This window comes from Rhodamnia argentea, chromosome 3 (assembly GCF_020921035.1).
Source record: "Rhodamnia argentea isolate NSW1041297 chromosome 3, ASM2092103v1, whole genome shotgun sequence".
NCBI classification, from domain to species: domain Eukaryota; kingdom Viridiplantae; phylum Streptophyta; class Magnoliopsida; order Myrtales; family Myrtaceae; genus Rhodamnia; species Rhodamnia argentea.
Window position 1 is genome coordinate 1,927,483 of NC_063152.1, and position 19,489 is coordinate 1,946,971.

The 19,489-nt window shown below is 43.3% G+C and overlaps 3 protein-coding genes across 3 annotated transcripts; 1 reads left to right on the forward strand and 2 right to left on the reverse strand.

Annotated features, from left to right (window-relative positions):
* Positions 1–1,873: 1,873 nt before the first annotated feature.
* LOC115754992 lies at positions 1,874–3,261 on the forward strand. The gene has a single exon (XM_030694210.2). It carries the CDS (start codon positions 2,102–2,104, stop codon positions 3,230–3,232), a length of 1,131 nt encoding a protein of 376 aa, XP_030550070.1. The 5' UTR covers positions 1,874–2,101; the 3' UTR covers positions 3,233–3,261.
* A 3,137-nt stretch (positions 3,262–6,398) lies between these two features.
* On the reverse strand, positions 6,399–9,446 carry LOC115754979 (galactan beta-1,4-galactosyltransferase GALS3). The gene is given in 3 exon segments (XM_030694193.2): positions 6,399–7,029; positions 8,079–9,035; positions 9,037–9,446. Coding segments are annotated over 3 exon segments (1,563 nt in total). The 5' UTR covers positions 9,297–9,446; the 3' UTR covers positions 6,399–6,683.
* A 5,669-nt stretch (positions 9,447–15,115) lies between these two features.
* On the reverse strand, positions 15,116–17,057 carry LOC115754981. The gene is made up of 5 exons (XM_030694196.2): positions 16,356–17,057; positions 16,194–16,251; positions 16,012–16,095; positions 15,788–15,923; positions 15,116–15,631 (listed from the first exon to the last, which is right to left on the reverse strand). The coding sequence occupies exons 1-5, from the start codon at positions 16,966–16,968 to the stop codon at positions 15,377–15,379; spliced, it is 1,146 nt and encodes a 381-aa protein (XP_030550056.1). The 5' UTR covers positions 16,969–17,057; the 3' UTR covers positions 15,116–15,376.
* Positions 17,058–19,489: the final 2,432 nt, after the last annotated feature.

A 19,489-nucleotide genomic window follows, 5' to 3' on the forward strand; every position in this document is an offset into this window, starting at 1 on the left:
ATATTTCTTATAGAGATATCTTAAATTTCTTTGAAGGATTTTTGTTGTGACATGACACGTAGTAGAAATCATTTTTCCCCACATTGGCAATTTTGCTTGTAAGATCATGGATTTAACCATATCTACCAAAACTTGATTCTTTCTTTATGGCAATCCATTTTATTGTGATGTGTAAGGTTCACTTATTTGATGCACAATACCATTTTCCTTACAAAACGCCAAAAAGAAAATCTAATGAGAAGAATTCTCCTCCCCGATCACTTCTCAAAACTTTGATTTTCGCATCATTTTGATTTTCAACTGTAGCTTTATATACTTTTAACACATCAAAAGTTTGATATGTTGATTTCATAAGGTAAACATAAGTATATCTAGAGTAATCATCAACAAAAGCAATAATATAACGATTACTACCTTTAGTTACTATACCATCTACTTCATAAATATCAAAATGCACCGGTTCAAGTACTTTCGTAAATCTTTCTGCCTTCGCAAATGATTTCTTAGTCATCTTTGGTTGTAAAATACTTCACAAAATCCTTCTTAATCAGATTATCACATGATATCATACCACTTTTATTCATAAATTTCTTCTAGCAACATGAGATAATCTATTACGACCCAAGGAAGATGACTCAAACATATAAATGGAAAAAAAAAAGTTTCATTCTTACTTATCTGTCAAGATTGCAAGTACTTGATACAGCTAATGTCTCCATCTCCAATATAATAACACCTTCATGTTGTTGGGAAAGTTTGATTAATGATGAACATATGAGCAATAATTTATAGTTTTTGAATGCTTTGATGACCGATGACGGTCACCGTCCCGAGGTATTATTGTCCTTACAATTGTTGCTTCTTGTTTAAAACAAATATACCTCTAGGACATACACTAAAACTACAGAGAAACGAGTTCAATAATTACTCAATTTCCCTCTCAAAATTTCACCTTGAATGTGTTGTTAAACTTGTGTTAGAAAAGAGAGGAAGATGTTGTGAAAAGGAGAGAGTATAAAGAAGAGAAAGTTGTTATTGTTTTGAACAATGTGTGATTTGATCCTATTTATAAACAATCAGACAGCAAATTTCTTGGGAATAGATACCTTATCGAAATCATCACAACTTTTTATGAACAACCATCACTTCTTTTCATGTCCAATCCAATCTCCTCTTAATTATTTATAGATAACAAACTATTTTAACAAAAAAGAATCGCCAAAATGCAATGTTTAAGAGGACATGAAGAGAGATTGAAAGTTTTGGCTTTGCAACCAAGTAAAAAATGACTTGAGATTCATACGACGAGTTTATCTCGGTATATATATATATATATATATATATATATATATATATATATATATATATATATATATATCGTTTTGAACTAATTGAAGAAGTGCATGGTAGATTAACTCATGCCAACTCGGTGCATAAGAAAACTACATCAATTGTTATAAGTTACCCATATGATGGCCAAAAAATCAAATGATTTTGCATAATTTTGAAATGGTTAGATAAAATTACACATAAAATACCTACACCTTCATCGCGGAATAAGCGACTTATGTGTGTTTGGAGTTGGTTTTTACAACTGAACCGTTCTGCATGTCGATCATCTAAAGGCGAAGTGGTAAAGTATGTCTCACACCGGCAATAGACCTAGTAAAATTCCATGTAGTGTATGGGCCACGAGTACAACTTTCTTATGAGAGACCAACACATGAGTGTAGTTAGCTAAGTTGTGGTTATAAAAGTAGTCAAGCCTCTTATCTTAGTCGTGATATTATTTCGGCTCTTGTGATTAGGAAATCGATACTGCACAAAAGTCAGCGGCTTCCTCCATAAAATAATGAAAGTCAACGTCTGTTTTGCATCAAGGTTGTTGTGGACACACATAGATAAATCTTCAACACAAAAATTGCAGGCATGAATGATTGCTGGACATGGCAATCACTACCTTAAGCCAAAGGGTCAACAAGAGTTAGATTCTCTGCGGACATGTCGCTCACGTTCTTCTTAATCCACTCCTTTAAAGCGATCTCTCCAATCTGCGGAGTCATCTTCATCACCATCACAAGAAAACTACGAAATTATTGAGATGGATCCCTTCGACGCCGGCAATCATGGCAACCTCGAGCTGGCTGGGAAAGAGAGAGACAGCCCACGCCACGAAAAGCAAATCGCTGTCGACCCGATTTCCCTACAGCGAGAGCTGGCCTTCTTCGGGTCGAAACCTTTGCCAGCCATCAAGACGGGCGGTTGGCACGGCCTTCTACCCCCGCTCTCGCCTGCCAAGAGCAAGTTCCTAAGCTACAGCCTCCCGAACTCAACCACATCGTCGCCACGCTTCCCTTCCGTTAGCAATCTGCTGAAGAGGAACAAGAAGTGGATGCGGCATGAAAGCCGGGCGCATACTCCTCCTCAGCTGGATTTCGACCATCTCGTGACGCTCAGCCCGTACCTCGCGATGCAACAAGAGATGAGGAGCTTCAGGAGGAGTAAGTCGTGCGGCGAAGGAAGAGCGATCCCGCCCTCCGTAGACTTTGATCTTCTGGCAACCAAAGCTAAAGCTGCTGGCACTGCCACTAGCCCTAGCGACAGTAGCTGTACCAGTGATAGTAGCGAGAGCGAATGTCGCCAAGAAGTGAACCTGAAGAAGAACAACTTCCCCGGAACGGCGAGCGACGAAGACGGGGACGGTAAGAGGGAGAAGGAAAGCCGGCAGGAGGAGTTCAAATGCGGGGCGCTGTGCTTGTTCCTTCCAGGGTTTGGCAAGGCCAAGCCTATCAAATCGAAGAAGGGTTCATCCCAAGCAGCGGAGAACAGCTTCGTGATCTCCAGGACTGTCTCATTGGAGAAATTCGAATGTGGATCGTGGGCTTCCCCTGCCATCGACGCGAACGAAATCATCATCCATGGAGGCGGAGCTGGAGCTGGAATCGGAAACTCCGCCAACCACCTCTACTTTGATCTGCCGCTCGAGATGATCCGGAGCAGCACGAACGACACGCATTCTCCCGTGACCGCGGCCTTCATCTTCGAAAAGGAGAGGAAAGGCGTCCTGAAGAAGAACGGCTCGGCGAGGAAGTCGCATGAGTCCTCCCGGCACGTCCGCTTCTCCACGTCTTCGCCAGGTTCGCACCCGGCCTCGCCGACCTCTTGCATCACGCCCCGCCTGCGCAAGGCGAGGGAGGACTTCAACGCCTTCCTAGAAGCACAGAGCGCTTGAAAATTTATCATCAGTTCCTCCAGTTGAACGACAAAGGAGAGACCTTCTGGCTCTAAAGCAGATCCCATCAAACGGACGCATGAATTGGAAGCATCTCCTTGATTTTGGGTGTGTTGGGCCGACGTGTACATTGGGCCCTCTTTTTGGGCCCAGAAAGCTTTTGTTATGCAACTCCAACATTGCATCTTTAGGCCCAAAGCCCATGCTGGCCTGTCAATCCTTTCGTTACGAATACGAGACGAAAGAGCGATTCGATTGGAAGGGTTTCGGAGCGGTGGACTGGAGTGGCTCCGTTTGTTTTGCGAAAAATAAACTATTTGCAAAATATTTTTTATCGGTATCGCTTAAAAAAATAAATGAATAAAAAATATTTTTACCGTCAACGACGATATTTAGACATGAATTCTTGACAATGATGAAACCTTTTAATTTCAAAAATTAATTATATTTCGCGAAATAAACGTAGCCGACAATTATTAAGTGGACTTATTATTTTTTTTTTAGTATTGAACCAAACACGGTTGTGGAAGTAGTGTTATGCCCCATCAATCCGGAAAAAAAAAAAAACAAAGAAACTACTCGAATCCCTAATCCGACCCGAGATAGTTTTTTCACATAGGGTCGCCCGGCTCGCTCAATCAACATGATCCGTTTGATTTGAAGTCGAGGAGGGCGCATTTCTAGTTCCGGTCCTCTTAATTTCAGGGATTCCCAATTCCCTACCCTGAACTTGTTGAATTTGCAACCTGACCCCTCAACCCTCATTTTTTTTTTTTTTTTTTTTGCTTTTGGGTACCGAATTAGACGATTTGGTTTTGCTTTCTCTTCCTATACAAATCAAACGAGTCACGTGGTTTGGACCGTGGACTCTGGCTGTGGGAACAGAGCGGCACTCCCCGTTGATTAGGATGTGACCAAAGCGTGTCCTCTTTGCGTGCGAGAGCTGGACATGTTAATTCTCAGCTCGCGCCCCACGTCATGGATCCCCATTATTTTAGGATAAATATTTTTCAAATTATTCATGTTTCGTGAAACAAAATAGAATAATTTGATAAAAAAGAAGAAGAAGAAGAACAAAACGAAATAATTGAAGCGGCTCTTTCTCTATGCAAGTAAGGGAGCGAAGAGCTCAAAACATTGAATCTCGATGATGGAAAAGCCAAAAGAGACGACGAATACGAAATATTCACCACCCCTCCTGAACTTCAAATGTGAAATCGTTCCCGGGTCTTGTACATACCGCCCCTTCACACTATGAGAGAGTTTTTTCTGCCTTCCTCTGCAATTCTCATTGGAAACCTAACTGTGGATAGGATTTTATATTACCCTTCAATTCGAATTAGCAAAAGCAATGTCTCATTGTTGGAGCGTGGTTAACGACCGGAAAATACATGGGTCTCGTTCCACGTTGAGCGGGCGGGCGGGAGTTCTAGGAGAGCCATCCCGGCGAGGGTCTCAAGGGGGTGGTGCCCCCTTAGATACCAGAGATATTTTATAGTTTAAATTCATATTTTTTCATTAGTAGTTTGGATTTGGACTCATGAATATGTATCGCTATATATACTCTTTTTCGCTTGTAATTGAGTGATGCAACGAGAAATGCAATGTGTTAATTATAGTGGAATTAACTGCTGGACATAGCCTTAATTTTAGCATAAATCAAAATAAAATTTCGTGTTTCGATTTCTTATTCTCGCTTTACGTTTTACTTCGATTTGATCGTGCATCGAATCTTGACACTTCTTCCATATGGAAAGAGTGCCTCGGGTCGACTTTTTTCCGTTGAATCCCAAAGAAAGAAGAAAATGTCGTGAGGTAAGGAAGGTTCTCTCCGGAGGATGAGAACCAATTATGTAGCAATTGAAAAGAAAAAATCAAAAGCGGAGGCGCTCCTAATTTTCACATTTGGAAGACCAGGCTGGTCTTTTGGAATTTTAGACGCTCATTATTCTAATCCATTCCCAACGGCGGTCGGCCAGCTCAACACGTCAAAACGTAGGAGCAAACCCGCCGACAAAAAGAGCTCCCAAATTGCCCTGATCGTTCTCAGTTTTGAATATCTATGTTTGGGTTAATATCACGAAAAATTTCAAATGGATACATATGTGACAAATTTATCTTAAATTATTTATATATTTACAAAAAAAACTCCAAACTAATATGGATATGCCAAATATGATCCTAAATTATTTTTTTTACCACAAAAAATCTCAAACTGCAAATTCAAGTCCAATTTAATTTTTTGACCACAAAAAATCACAAACCGATACATTTATCACAAATTTACCATCCATTATTTTTTCATTAAATATTATCATCAAATTCTTGATTTGAATGATACGTGACAATTGACAGGTATACCAATTTGGGATTTTTATCCTCAGTTTATCATAAGTATATTAATTTGAAATTTTTCGGAACATTCACCCAACTTATCAAAAACTAACGAAAGGTAAATTTATCATAAATGTATCAATTTAAATTTTTTTTATGACAAAAACGCTAATTTGATATAAATTTATCATGATCAAAAAATTTAATTTACGATAAATTTATCACATATATATCAATTTAAAATTTTATTGTGCAAGAAAAAAATAACTTAAAATAAATTTAACATATATGCACTAGTTCTGAATTTTCCGTGATGTAAACCGTTGATGTTATACACGGACGAAGAGAAAAACAGAAAGGGATGGCCAATTTCTTCCAACGCCATCACATGGGATTCCGATCATGATTACAGATCCGAAAGGGACGTCTCGCCAACCTCACCCTCCACTTTCTTCCTTTCCTTTTGAGGCGTGGGTGGGGTTGATGTCAAACAAGAGCCGCCCTACATCCGTTCATCCCCAGATGCCACCACCCCTCCACCGCAAAACACCGTCCCAAGACGGTGGTCCCGTCCGGTGAGCTCCAAAACGGTCGTAAGAAGCACACGGGGTCCCCTTAAGAAAATGCCCCCGGCCTCGGGCTCGTCAAAGATGCCCGGAAAAACAAAAAGGGTTTAAAGAAAGACAGAGGGAGAGAAGGTGAGGTGGAAAGCAGCAGCGCCAGCGGGAGGGAGCCACCTTGGTCCGGTCAATCATGCCTGCCAGCCGCCGTGGTCCCGCCGGACCGGCAGGCCAATCAACAGCCCACAACCGTCCATCCAATCTCAAAAGAATGGGACTCTTCTCTTTACTTTATATATATAAAGTAGTATTGTAATATGCAAAAGAATCTCTCTAATCTAATCTACTCTCTCTTTAAGGGAGGGTTAAACCCAGAAAGAAAAAGGGAAGAAAGAATTAAGGAAAGTAAACATGAATCATGAGCCCCACCCGCCCCAACCCCTGTATAAAGATTCTCTACCCACCACCGCACAGACACTATAATACAAAAGGCACAAAGGGGGTAAAGAAAGACAGCAACCAAAATGATTGTTAATAATCACAACAGGGGGGAGCTGTCATTGCCGGGTCCTCTGCAGCCGGTCGCCGATCGTTTTGAGCTCGAATCTCTTCACGGCGCCCGCGGCGTCCCTCAGCGTGGTGTCCAGCACGTAGGGGACCTTGTCGAAGGTGAGGTCCGTGGAGTTCACCAGGTTCCGGCAGGGCTCGCGGCGCTCCGCGATGGTGCCGTGGTAGTGAAAGTACTTGATCCGGTGCTCAGTCTTGTGGTTGGTCCTGCCCCTGAGGTTCTGGGACATGTGCACCCCGGTCGCGTACACGCTGCGCGGCTGCACCGCGTACTTCCGGTCCCTCCGGATCCCCCTCTTCACGTCCCTGTACACCAGCTTCTCGAACCCCCATTTCCTGCTCACCATCATCACAGGGCAAAACCCAATATTAACAGTCCGGTCTCAGCTCTGTTTCAAGGCATTGTTTTGTGCGCAGGACAAACCACATTGGCTGTCCAATGTCCAACATTAACCCCAATCATTCAGCAAAAAAGACACACAAATACAGGTGTTCTAATTCATTAATTAAAGCTAAAGTGAACAAATGACTAATGTAATTAGGCTTTCGTCCTCGTCCACTTCTGATTCCTACTTAGTAATGAGCACTGTGGAGGAAAAACAGAGTTGTCAACCGAGATGCGATTTACCCACCAACACCATCACCTAACAGAGCCGGAGATTGCGTCGACAGTCACCTCCCGTGGTCTCTTTTCGACGCAAATATTAAAGGACAGTATCATGAACAAGCGGACGAATGCGATGTACTAATTTACAAATGCATAATGTCCCAATCGACCCAATAAGAAACATTAACTTGCGAACAAAGCTCGAAAACACCCACTCACTTCCAGTTGCCCCAACACGATGAAGAGAAGACAAGAATCTAAAACTCCAAACGCATATGTCACATAACATCTTCCATGTAACCACAAAACTGCACCTATCACTCAACCACCCCGACCCCTAAAGCGCGTTTGATTCATCATTGTTTAATCGACGCATTCGCGAGGATCGAGCCCATCTTGAATCGGACACATGACTTTTCGCTTTTCCTCAGACTAGCTACACGGCAATGCCCTTCATGAATTCTCCGTGATATTGTTGAATTCTTGGTTCAATTCAATCCACATTTACAATCGGCCCTGGAATAAACCCAGTTTAGCTTGATCCCTCCAATCTAATCTAAGCTTTTGCCCAGATGGGGAAATCCTTCCCATCTCTCTGTTTAGAATTAAGGGGCGGTTGTGTTTCGGCTGAACGTGAATGTCTCACTCTTGAAAATTTGTATGCACCACTTGCAGACATTTTCAATATGATGAAGGAACTCGATTAACCAATTTCATGCGCAGACATATGAACATAGAAAAGCCTAAACAAGGGGGCACGCATAAAAAAAAGAAGTACCTGTAAGTCCTGCCGGCGCCGGCCTCATCGACGAAACAGAGCTTGTTGCTCATCGGCATCTGCTCGATGGTGAACTGCGTGTAGCCGGACAGAGAATCGAGCACCGACCTGAGCGTGTTCTTGGGCGGCACGTAGATGAACTCGTCCACGTCGAAGAAGAACATCCACTTGGTCGCGAACTTGTACCTGTGCAGGCAGTCATTCACCACCATGAACTGGTTGTGGTAGTACCCGTCGAACCTCTCCTGGTCCCTGACGTCCTGCAATGTCACGTACCCGAGCTCCATCCACGGCCGCAACACCGCGAGGACCTCCTCCTGTATCCCGCCGGCGTCGTGGATCACGAAATGCGACTTGCCACCGAAGAGCCTCACGTGGTAGGCCATCCACTCCCTCACTCGCTGAGGACTCAGATTCCCGTACAGCGGCGACCCGCAGTAGAGGAAATCGTACTTGGGCTGTGAGCTGAAGATGGACAGGTCCAAGCTCCCGGGAGGCTCGGCAAGGACTTCGATGGTGTCGGTGAAGTTGAAGTTGTGGTCGCTGCCGCCGGAGGTGGAGGCGAGGAGGAGCAGCTTGCCGCCGGAGTTGTCGGGGTTGACGACGGGGTCGGGGAAGGTGCAGTTGACGACGACGACGGTGTAAACGCGGCCGTAGCCCCAGTCGGGGAGGATCTTGTAAGCAACGGCGGTGGAGACGGCGGTGGAGTTGGAGTTGGGGTGGGGGACCCAACGGCATTGGTAAGAAGGCTTGGCGTAGACGTGGAGGGGCTTGGAAGCGAGGCCGACGACGGCGAAGGTGTTCAGGCCGCCTCGGTAGGAGCCCATGGTGATGAAGTTGTAGGCGGCAGAGCCGTAGGGGTTGAAGGCCCGCTTGACGACGCCGCCCTCGAGGACCCGCTCTCGATCCGCATCGGGGGGTGGCGGGGGCTGAGAGAGAGGCTGAGGAGCAGCGGCCGGGGGGGGAGGAGGAGGGGAGGGACGGAGTGGGGGGAGGGACGGAGATGGGAGGGGAGATGCGGGAGATGCAGAGGCGGAGATCGGAGGAGGAGAGGGAGAAGCGAGGGGGGAGGAACTGGAGGAGGGTGGCGATGGAGCAGAGGACCAAGAGGGCGGTGAGGAGGATCTTGAGCTCGGTGGCGCAGTTCCAGACGACACCGACGAACATCTTCCTATCAGCACCGGCTCCTCTCTCCCCCTTGTCTCCGTCCTTCCCCATTCGGGCTTCTGTCGACGGTGCCGACGACGGCTCCGGACGGCTCTCAGCTGGTTCAAGCTCGCCGTGTGCTGGTGGTGGAGAGAGCGAGACAGCGGAGAGACGGTGGCGAGAAGAAGAAGAAGAAGAAGAAGGGGAAAATCAGAAAATAGGAAGAGAGGGAGGAAAGTTGTACGGCAAGAGTGACGAGATGGAATGCCAACTTAAATGCAAAATGCAACCCAACTCCACTTCTCTCTCGCTTTTAATTTTCCAAAAGACGTAATGCCCACACAAACATAATTACTCAAAAACTTACTCACTTTTTTTCCGACCAAACAAAAAAAAAAAAAATCTTATTTAATTTTTAAGCATGAGTAATTTTGATTAATTACTCGACACGTTTTTGATTAAAAGAAAACTTACTGGACATGTTCTATCGATTTAAACCCAATTCAAAACACTTAAAAACTCTTTTTATTTTGCAAAATAATAAATAATTATATAAACACTTGAACGGATAAAAAAATTCTTTATCGTTTACGAAAATATTTAAATATATTTAAGTAAATGAAATATTTTTTTACTTATTAATTATTTCAAACGATATAAATAATTATATATCAAATCATTTTTATTTCTCACTAAATAACTCAAGCTAATTCGAAGAGTTATTTGTGGTGCGGAGTAGAGAGGGCCAAAGGCGGACAACCACCCCAATTGACCTAGTAGTCCAAGGCCTTACTCTACTTGGGATTCTCTTAGTCACAAGTTCAGTTCCTGCTCATCAAAAATTCAATCTTATTCCACCGACACTCTAGTTTAATGACGGAGCGGCTCTTCCTCTACCGAGCTATAGCTATGGTTCAAATAGAGTGTGTGTTAAAAACGTAAAGCGGTCTGTGTAATAATATGTGAAGATCGTTGATGTCGAGTGTCCCAATAAATGATGCCAAGAGGAGGGCGAACTCGCTCATGAATTGATCCTATGGTATCGCCTAGAAAATTTTGTTTTCGCGGATCGTCCCTCACCGATCTTTTTTTCTCGTTAAGAGAAAAAAAAAAAAAAAAGGAAGGAAGGAAGGAAGGGGGAGGCATTATGGGGATTAGGTTTGAGAGCAGAAAACGACGCCGGACTCCTGTCTCCTGTCTCCTTGGGGACGGTGAGTGGGGAAGTGGGCCCCACCTACACACCTCCGTGGTCCCCACCGGCTTCAATCATAGCCCCCATGGACATCGCTGTCTCTCCTCGTAACACGTAGTAGCCCCGCTGGCCGCCACGTGGACGGGGCTCGCATATTATTTGATTCTTTCGCAATTATTATTATAACGGGAATGAGGAGGACAAACGTTTGATTGTGTTACGGGGTATACGAGGGCACGTCAACGTGAATTGATCCGACCATTCCGCCACACGCTAATAATTGTCAAACGTTTTACATGAAAAGTTTAGGCTTAATCCCATGAAAAGAATTCAATTTTAAATGCAATCTCGATTATATTACGAATTCTTAATCCCAAACCCACATCGCGTCCAAAAATCGTCACTGATTTTTTCTACAATAGCACCATGAAATAGCACATAGAAAAGCTAACAACTTCCGTTCCTTCAAAATCATTAGTGTTTGGATCAATGAAAACACTCAAGTCTCCGATAATTTTACTTTCGTATGGGATAACGATAGTCTTTCGGTGCTCATGATTTTTAAAAAATTAATGACGATTTTTGGATATGGAGCAGATCTAGAATTAGAGTGAAAGTTGGTGATTCTTTTAAATAAAAAAAAAATTAGTGACGGAATTGGGATTGGAGTTAAATTTGGGCTTTTTATTTTAGGAAATTAGGCGGAAAAGTTTAATTCCATGACTAGGGTTTGATCAGATGGGACATCGATTTCAACCTTATGCACAGCACACTTCGTCGGCGGATGTTTTTTTTTTTTTTTTCTGCTCTTTTCGTGCGTCACTTGCCTTTGTGGCTGTCTCCCTCACACGGTTCGGATCAATCGGGAGTTCGATGATGTCAGGAGTCGTGTCTATTAAATGCGAAAAGGATAATTCCCAAAAATACCCCTGTGCAAAAAATGGAGGCGTTTAGCCAAAGTTGGCATTTCTGATGTACTTCAGTCCAAGTTTGAGCATTTTCGAATAACCACTTCACGGGATCGATGGATTTTTTTTTTATCCTTCCAACTTAGCCGTTGCGAAGCTATTTAAATTTTAATTTAATTATCATCCTCGCTATCCTGAGCAGATCTGACAGGTGTCCCGCGACATCGGCGGCGAGCTCGGATTGAACTACTCTTGAGGCAGATCCGACAGTAGCAACCCTTGTCTAAGATTGGGTAACCTCAGATACTGAGTCCCGAAGTTTCTCGTCTGGAGACTAACCTAATTTTTCTTTCTTTCTTTTTTTTTTTGGCAAAAACCCTTTAATTTAAAGTTGCTTTTTTCCTCATGCTTTCCCAACCGCACCGTTAGGTCCGGAGCAAACTAAGGATGGTGCCATGTTAAGAGTAGAAAGGAGAAGAGTTGTGCACGTAGGTTCCATGCTGCACATGTCCAAGGCGGGGTAGAAAAGCAGAGCACTGCATATGCAATCCAGCGGATCCTCTGCTTTCCCCTGTTTATTTGGGCGACTTGCCCACACTCCAATTTGGCTGTCCTCCTTCGCTTTCGTTTCAATTTTCCACACTGTAACACGGGGAGGAATGTGCTGACGGTCGTTGACTATGCTCCTTCCTAGGATTCGCGAACAAGCAAGTTCATGTTCAGAAGCAATCTCCATCCGTGGTGATATATATATATATATATATATATATATATATATATATATATATATATATATATATATATATATATATATATATATATATATGCAGAACAACGTTTGAAAAAGAGCAGTCATCCAACACCCGTTGCTAACGTAAAAGGTACACCTCCCCCCTTCCCTGGTGTAAACTCAACTGCTTCTTCAATTATCGGGAAAACGACGTCAACGGTGCTTAAATTTTCGGTTCGATGTGCGATTATCACCTCTAAATTTTTAATTTATTCAATTTGGTTCTTTACCTATAGTAAAATGTACGGTGTCGATCCTGAATTTTTAGTTTGTTCAATGTGATTCATGAATTTCGATATAATATTTAACGTGGTCCATGAAATTTTAAGTATTTACATATAATTTAGGAATTGCATTGAGCGTTTGCTGATAGTTTGGGAGCCACATTAAATAAATTAAAAGTTTAGGTGTTATATTACATATTAAATCAAAATTCAACTATCATTTATGCTATTGTTTGCTAAAACAAGAACGGCCTCTTGCATCAAGGATGTGAATGAAGGCTCCACTTTTGTGACAACCTCTATGTCCCGAAGAATTTCTGTCGAGACAAAAAATTGAGGGGCCAACTTATTGTTAGAGAAAAGGGTAAAAGGATACATGGAGTATTAATATTTGTGTACGGTACTCATTTTAGTGCTAATATTTTTTTTATCACTTAACTATCAAATCGGAGAAAAAAATGATTACCTAAGTGCTAATTTCGACCAAAAACTATCACTTAAGTGCAAATTCCAATGAAACAAGACACGTAACATTTTTTTATTAATTTTTTAATATTACGTGTCAATTTTTTTAAAAAATCAACCCACGTGGATGCCATGTAGGGGTCCACACAGCATCCACGTGGATTGTTCAGCTTAAAAATAGTTAAATTTTTTTAAAAAAATTAAAATTCAACAGAAAAATAGCCTCAAAAATAAAAAATAAAAAAATGAAGTAGAAGTTGCAGTGGCGAGGGCTTACAGCCCTCACCACCATCGCCCACCATCACTACCAATAGCTGGAGAGGGGTGGGGGATGGCGCCGGGGGGCGGGTGGGGTCACCGAGCCCCACGACCCCATCAAGGCCTCGCAAACTCATAGGGAGGTCGAGCCTAGCGAGGCCTCGGCAATCCCCCTCGGCCATCCCCCGCCCATCGCCCCAGTGATGGTGGGCCGCCGGCAATGAGGGCTTCCAAGCCCTAGCCGCTACAAGTTTTCTTTTTTAGTTTATTTAGCTTATTTTTTAGTTTTTTAACTTTTTTTAACTTTCGATTTTTTTTATTGCTGACTCGGCTGCTCTAGCGAGCCACACGGACAAAACTCACTAGAGCCGACACTTAAATAACCGTTTTTAAAAAAAAATTGGTACTTAAGTGATCAAAAAAAATATTGACACTAAAGTAAGTGCCATATATAAATATTGACATTCTTAGTGTCTAATTGCTTGGAGAAAAGCTACATGGAAAATCTGCAGACGATGCTGAAAACTGAAATAAGTAGGACAAAGTCACAAAGTAGAAGTATACGCACGTATTTATTTATGTATTTGTGGTGTGTGTACAGATTTGGCTTACTTCCAAGCTTCATGGATGATTGAGGACTGAAGTTCTATGATTTAAATTTCATGTCACGTGTTTTTAATTATCGCCAACTGCAGTTAGATTGGAATTATTGTCTTTATTCACCCTTTTTTTTTTCACGCTGGAACACTAGACATTATGAAGTAGTAAATTTGTATTTGTACAAGGTTTGTGCGGTACTAGACTCGATTCATTGATATTGCATTATGGTCTTTTATTGGGGTCACAGCTTATTTGGGGATGATGTTTTTCCGAGTTATTCAGCGGTTGTTAAAATTTTATGATTTCACAATCCGCTTTTATGGAATCCTCAATGATTGTTGAGTTTAGTTTGCTTGTCTAAAATTGGAAAAAAAAAAAAAAAAAAGAGAAAGAAATTGGCAAATTCTCGGATACTTGAAACTTCCTCAAAATCTATAAGGTAGATTCCGGATTCTAAGATATGGCGAGTAGGTTTCAAATTCTAAAAAATGAAAAACATGTTTCGACAGATAGGTTGGGAAAGGAAATCCCCTCCTCAATCCTATTGCATCTTCCTAGTTTCTGTACTTTTTCAGCTGAGCAAGGCGGCTTCTCTTTTGTCCCAGCACTCCGTTCTCGTGCTGCACCCCACCATCTCTCAGATTCCATCCCCCTGAAAGGGTGTGGGGTCTTGGTTCAGCTGATGACATTGCCATTATGGACTTGCTTTTCACAGTTCATATCCCCCCCAACTCTCTTGATTCTTCATTCAACCATGCCAACTATTGATCCCTATCCTCAAGCTATACAAACCGCGTCCCGAGAGTCGAAACCTACGTCTGTCGATAGTTTAATGAACGAACGAACGAACGAACGAACAAAGTGACCGGTTCAGTTTAGTGGGTCTCCCCCAAAAAAATTCCTGCTGAATTGGGCTCCAACCACACCCCACCCGCAAACAGGCAGAAGACAGTAATGTGCTCTATATCTGAAAGAATCAGGGAATTGCAGCACCCCCTGGATGCTTCATACATATTGTTCGTCTCGAAACCTAGTATTATCTCATTCGTTTCGCGCATTTCCTGTGGCTTCTGCTTGATGGAGAAGGTGGTATAGCAGTTCTGCCCTTTTCTTTAAGGTCACTGATTTTGGGTCACCTCCTTTTAAGATGGGCTCAAGCTAGACAAAATGTTACCTCTCCAAAAGTGATGCTTGAAAGCAATTGCCACATTGAGATTTCTTCGAATCGGGATCGCGGTGGATAGCCGCCTGGCATATGAGCACGATCTGATCTTTTTCTTCTTTGCAGTTGCTGCATCTTCAGCGTATGATGAATGAATCGATAACAACATGAATGTATCGCGTCCGGACTACAAAGTACTGGTTTCCAACATATCTACTTCAGTACGTTGCATTGCAATGTTACTTCACATTACATGGTTTCATAATGCCCAACTGCCAAACACGATAATAACCACTCTCTTTAAGGAGGGAAAAAACAGAACAGCAAATCGACTGTCATTTAACTGATTAAGCTCCGAGGGAATTGAACAGAACAGGTGCAATGCAGGTCCACTCCAACCGGTCATCTTCTTTGCTTCCTCTTCTGCCGCTCGCTCGGTGTGATGATCATGCATTACTATACACACTCAGGTTGCTCCACCTTTGTCGGGGTCCTTCCAATGCCTTCTTCTTTCCTAGTATCTATGGCTGCATGAGGAGTTGATGTTTTGTGATCAGTGGCACTGGAGTAGGAGGCGTCGTGGGCAAGAAATCAAGTGATCGTTGACGAGGCCAGCGGCTTGCATGAATGAGTGCATGATGGTCGGGCCGACGTATCTGAACCCTCTTCTCACCATGTCTTTGCTCATCATCTCCGACTTTGATGTCTTCACTGGTATCCTCTGGCATGTCCTGTACTCCGTGATGATCGGCTTGTGATTCACAAACCCCCACAAATACTTGTTGAAAGATCCGTATTCCGTCCTCACCTGTCATCCCATGCGGACAACATGCATATGAAATGAGGAGCTAATAGGCGAATACTTGTATTGCACCCATCAACTAAAGAACCCTAATGGGAAATGGAATGCGGAGCGAAAAAGTGCGAGGTTATCGAGCAATGGAGGACTTTAACGTGTTATTACCTCGAGAATTCGCTTGGAGTTGTCGACGGCTCCCCGAATTTGGCTCAACTCTAGGCCGTGGAGACTACTCAGTGATGTTATTTTCTTTTCAGAGTATTGGGCCACAATTTCTGCATCATATCCTGAGAAAGCTTCCCTGAAAAGTGAAGGTCCCAATTGCCGATTTAAGCATATATCTCCAGAACAGATCCCACATAAAGTAGATCTCAGCAATTTCGCATTACCTCAGCACTTGACGTTTCTTCAAGACCGAAGTCCAGTCTGATCCTACTTGAGCTCCACTCAGTACCAACAACTCGAACAGGTTTCTGCACGTTGCAATCTGATTCAGGGTCTAAGCATCTGACGGGGTGCACGCGCAAACAGACACTCAGGAAAGAGGCAGAGTGAGGGAGGGAGATACTACCTGTCATCATGCACGGGCACTCCCCATTCTTGATCATGGTAAGCGACATAGATAGGATCTGCGCAGGCAACACCAGGGGCGAAACGACATATCAGCACTTACTCCAGATAAGTTATAAAGCTATACAAGGAGCCAGGTTTCTTTCGAGAGCTTTTTCTATACCTGAGCTAGCTGTAATGAAGCTACATCTTTTCTCCTCGCGGTTGGCAACAGCTAGAGCGGAAGAGGGGTTGAGTGGAACAACTTTGCCCCCGCGCTTGAAAGGCTTAACTCTTCCGTAATGGGCAATCTTCAGCTTCCTCTGCTCCTGCAACGATGCAATCTGTTCTTTCCTAGCAGCTGCGATGCTACCAGGCAACAATGTGTCAGGACTAGGAGGCAGTGCTTGACCGACTGATTTCTTCGTCGACCTGGTCGTGAATTGCGCAGCAAAAACCTTGTCAGGACTGGACGTGGCAAAAGATGCAGTTGTTGGATCATTTCCTCTTTTCAAAGTTGAGATTCTTGGCATTTTTTTCTTAGGAGAAATTGGAGGGGTCAATGCTGGCTTAGCATGATCAGCAGGAGCAAGACGAAGAGCACTAGGGTCATGTGGTGAATCAGCTGTGGAGTTGGGTAGTTGCGGAGGGGATCTCGGGGGCAGCGACTTCTTGGCAAGCGAATTACGTCGCTCGGGAGAGGGAATTTGGTTGCAAAGGTTCTGCTGGAGGACAGGACGCCCGTCGCTCCGTGCAATAGCCGGGGCCTGGTGGACTCTGGTCTTGAAGGAGCACATTCTGTTAGTTCTTGCCTTTCAGGTTCGGAATGCAAGGAGGGACTGAATGGAAGAGGCTATAGGAAGGGGCTTAATGAGGGGTTTAGGAGGAGTTGATGTGCTTTTATAAACGTAGATTATAACTGCAGGGACAGGTTTGGACAAGTAGGAACATGGTAGGGAAGAAGGGACGTCACATCTTCTTCGAGAGTTCGACCTAAGGATACACCTCTTGCGCCCAAAAAGAAAAATATCCGGTAGGGCAATGTTATGGAAGACGGGGTTGGACATGGCCAATCACGGTCAAGAGGAGGATGACGAAAACGGGCCTACAATCGCCTTTGCCCTCATGGAGAGTGGAATCTGAGGGCGTGTTTGATGAGCTTTTGTGAAGGGGGCAGCGTGATGGTGGTGGTGCCAGTGCCAGCTCTGAGTTTGACCCTCTTTCTACACTAAGTGAAGTGTACAGCATGCCAATTCCTAATCCAAAGTTGGGCCATGAACTTCATTTTTCTTGCTTGGACAACTCCAAGCAAGACAGAGACAAGTCGTTTTGCTTTGCCTGCTCCTTCTTACTCTTGTCTGTGCTGGCACTACAATCTGTTCAACACATTAACAGCTGTTCAGACAATTAAGCAGTGGAACCTCGAATTTTTTTTTTTTTTTTTAGGGGGGTTGGTGCAGTTTGTCAAAAAAAAAAAAAAAAAAAACCGAAAAGGGGCAATAAAAAGAAGTTGCTCAACTAATCAAATAGAACCAACTCCAGCAGTTGTACATGGACAAGTTGATCAGATGACCAGTGGGAAGTGCTTCCTGGAGCTGACAACTTTCTGGTCCCTAGGATTGGGGGAGGTTGCTATGGGGGACCAAATTCAGAATCGGGGATCAGATGATGGTGCAACTTTGTCATGACTCATCAGGACCATGCTCATCATCCAGGATTCATCGTTCATTGCCCGAGGGTTGGCTGCCTATATGGTTCAGTGTGTTCCTTATCAATGTGAAATAGAAACATGAACTGTATGAAGCCCGCATTTACACGCTTTTAGGTGTGGTTTCCAACCGCACTCTGCAGTGGGTCCAACAGGAACTTTTCCAGTTCATTCAACAGGGTTAGTGCCATTTCTATCTGTATTCTACGAAAAGCTATGATAAGTTCTCGAAATTTAGATCCTCACTCTGAAAAAAAACGGTAGATTCCTAAGCAAGAGTCGTAACTTATTTCGTGCTCTGGAAATTTTCCGTGCATCGCAGTTTGTAGTAGTTTGATGCGTGTGAAGATGCGCATAGTTTCCTACTTTAATCATTTGGAAAACCAGCAGATCGTGGGATGCCGGCCTTTTTAGCGGCAGCAATCATTGTCATATGATAAGCTTTGCGATCAGCGATGCAAAGACACAGCACATGACAATAATAATGGTGTGTTGGAGTCTGGGGTGGTCACGGCGATGCATCTTTCCTTGTCTTGGAGTTGCCCACTGCTTGATGATTTATGAGCCAGTTGGCCCCTTTGCTCATTCATCCAACTTTATGGACAAGCCCACATGCATCTTTCCACAACTTCATCTGCTAAAAGTGATAGCAATTTGGAGCTCGTTTGGTTTATCCTCCTTATCTTCATGTGTTTTTAGCTTGACGATCAACTTCGATCTTATACATATAAATGATCTCCTTTATACACCAAGCTGCCTTACATCGTCGAAATAACATCATGTTGGGCAAGTTACTCTCTTCTGACGTCCCAAGTTGAAGACGGTATTGCATATAATATGCTTTGCTAGGTCTGATTTTGCATTCCATGGTTCGTGACTCGGAGATTAATGTATACAAGTACGTGCAAACAATCTGCGTTTTTCAGTTACTTGAAGAAACCAAGCATCTATCTATCCATCCATCTGTCTACGTATATCTCATCAATTTCAATTTAGCTGTTCCTGTTCTAAAGTTATGTTCCTCAGCTACTTTTGGTATTTATGTCTCTGGTGGCCGAGGATTAAGATTGCACCCATCTTTGGGATGTTCCAACAGAAAAATTATTTTTGCTCAGAGCCCTGTGCACAGTCCAAAATTCATTAGCCCTACATTATATTCGCGACTTGTCCATCGTCTGCATGGAATTTGTCGACGGCCCCTCCTGCAAAATGCTGCAAGTATTGCTTCATGATTTGGCAAAACAGAATTTGCCTGATAAACTCATCACATAAACCAGACAAAAAATGCAATGGCCAAATCTCACAAAAACAGGTCACCTCGGAAAAGAAATTGCCAGAGCAATATCCGAGCGTCTGTACTGTCATTTTGCAATGATGATTGCTGTGAAATCTAACCATCAATATGTATTTGAATGCTCCTACCCTCCAAGTTTTGATCATGACTTCATTGTTCTGCCTCGCTGAATTCCCGCCTTTATGCAACGCCAAACTATCTTCGACTCAAGTGATTTACGTAAATTAATATGAAAAAATTGTTGTCACTCATGATGGATCTCATCTGTAATAACAAAAATTGGATAGTACATGAATTTATTTGGCAGTAAATGACA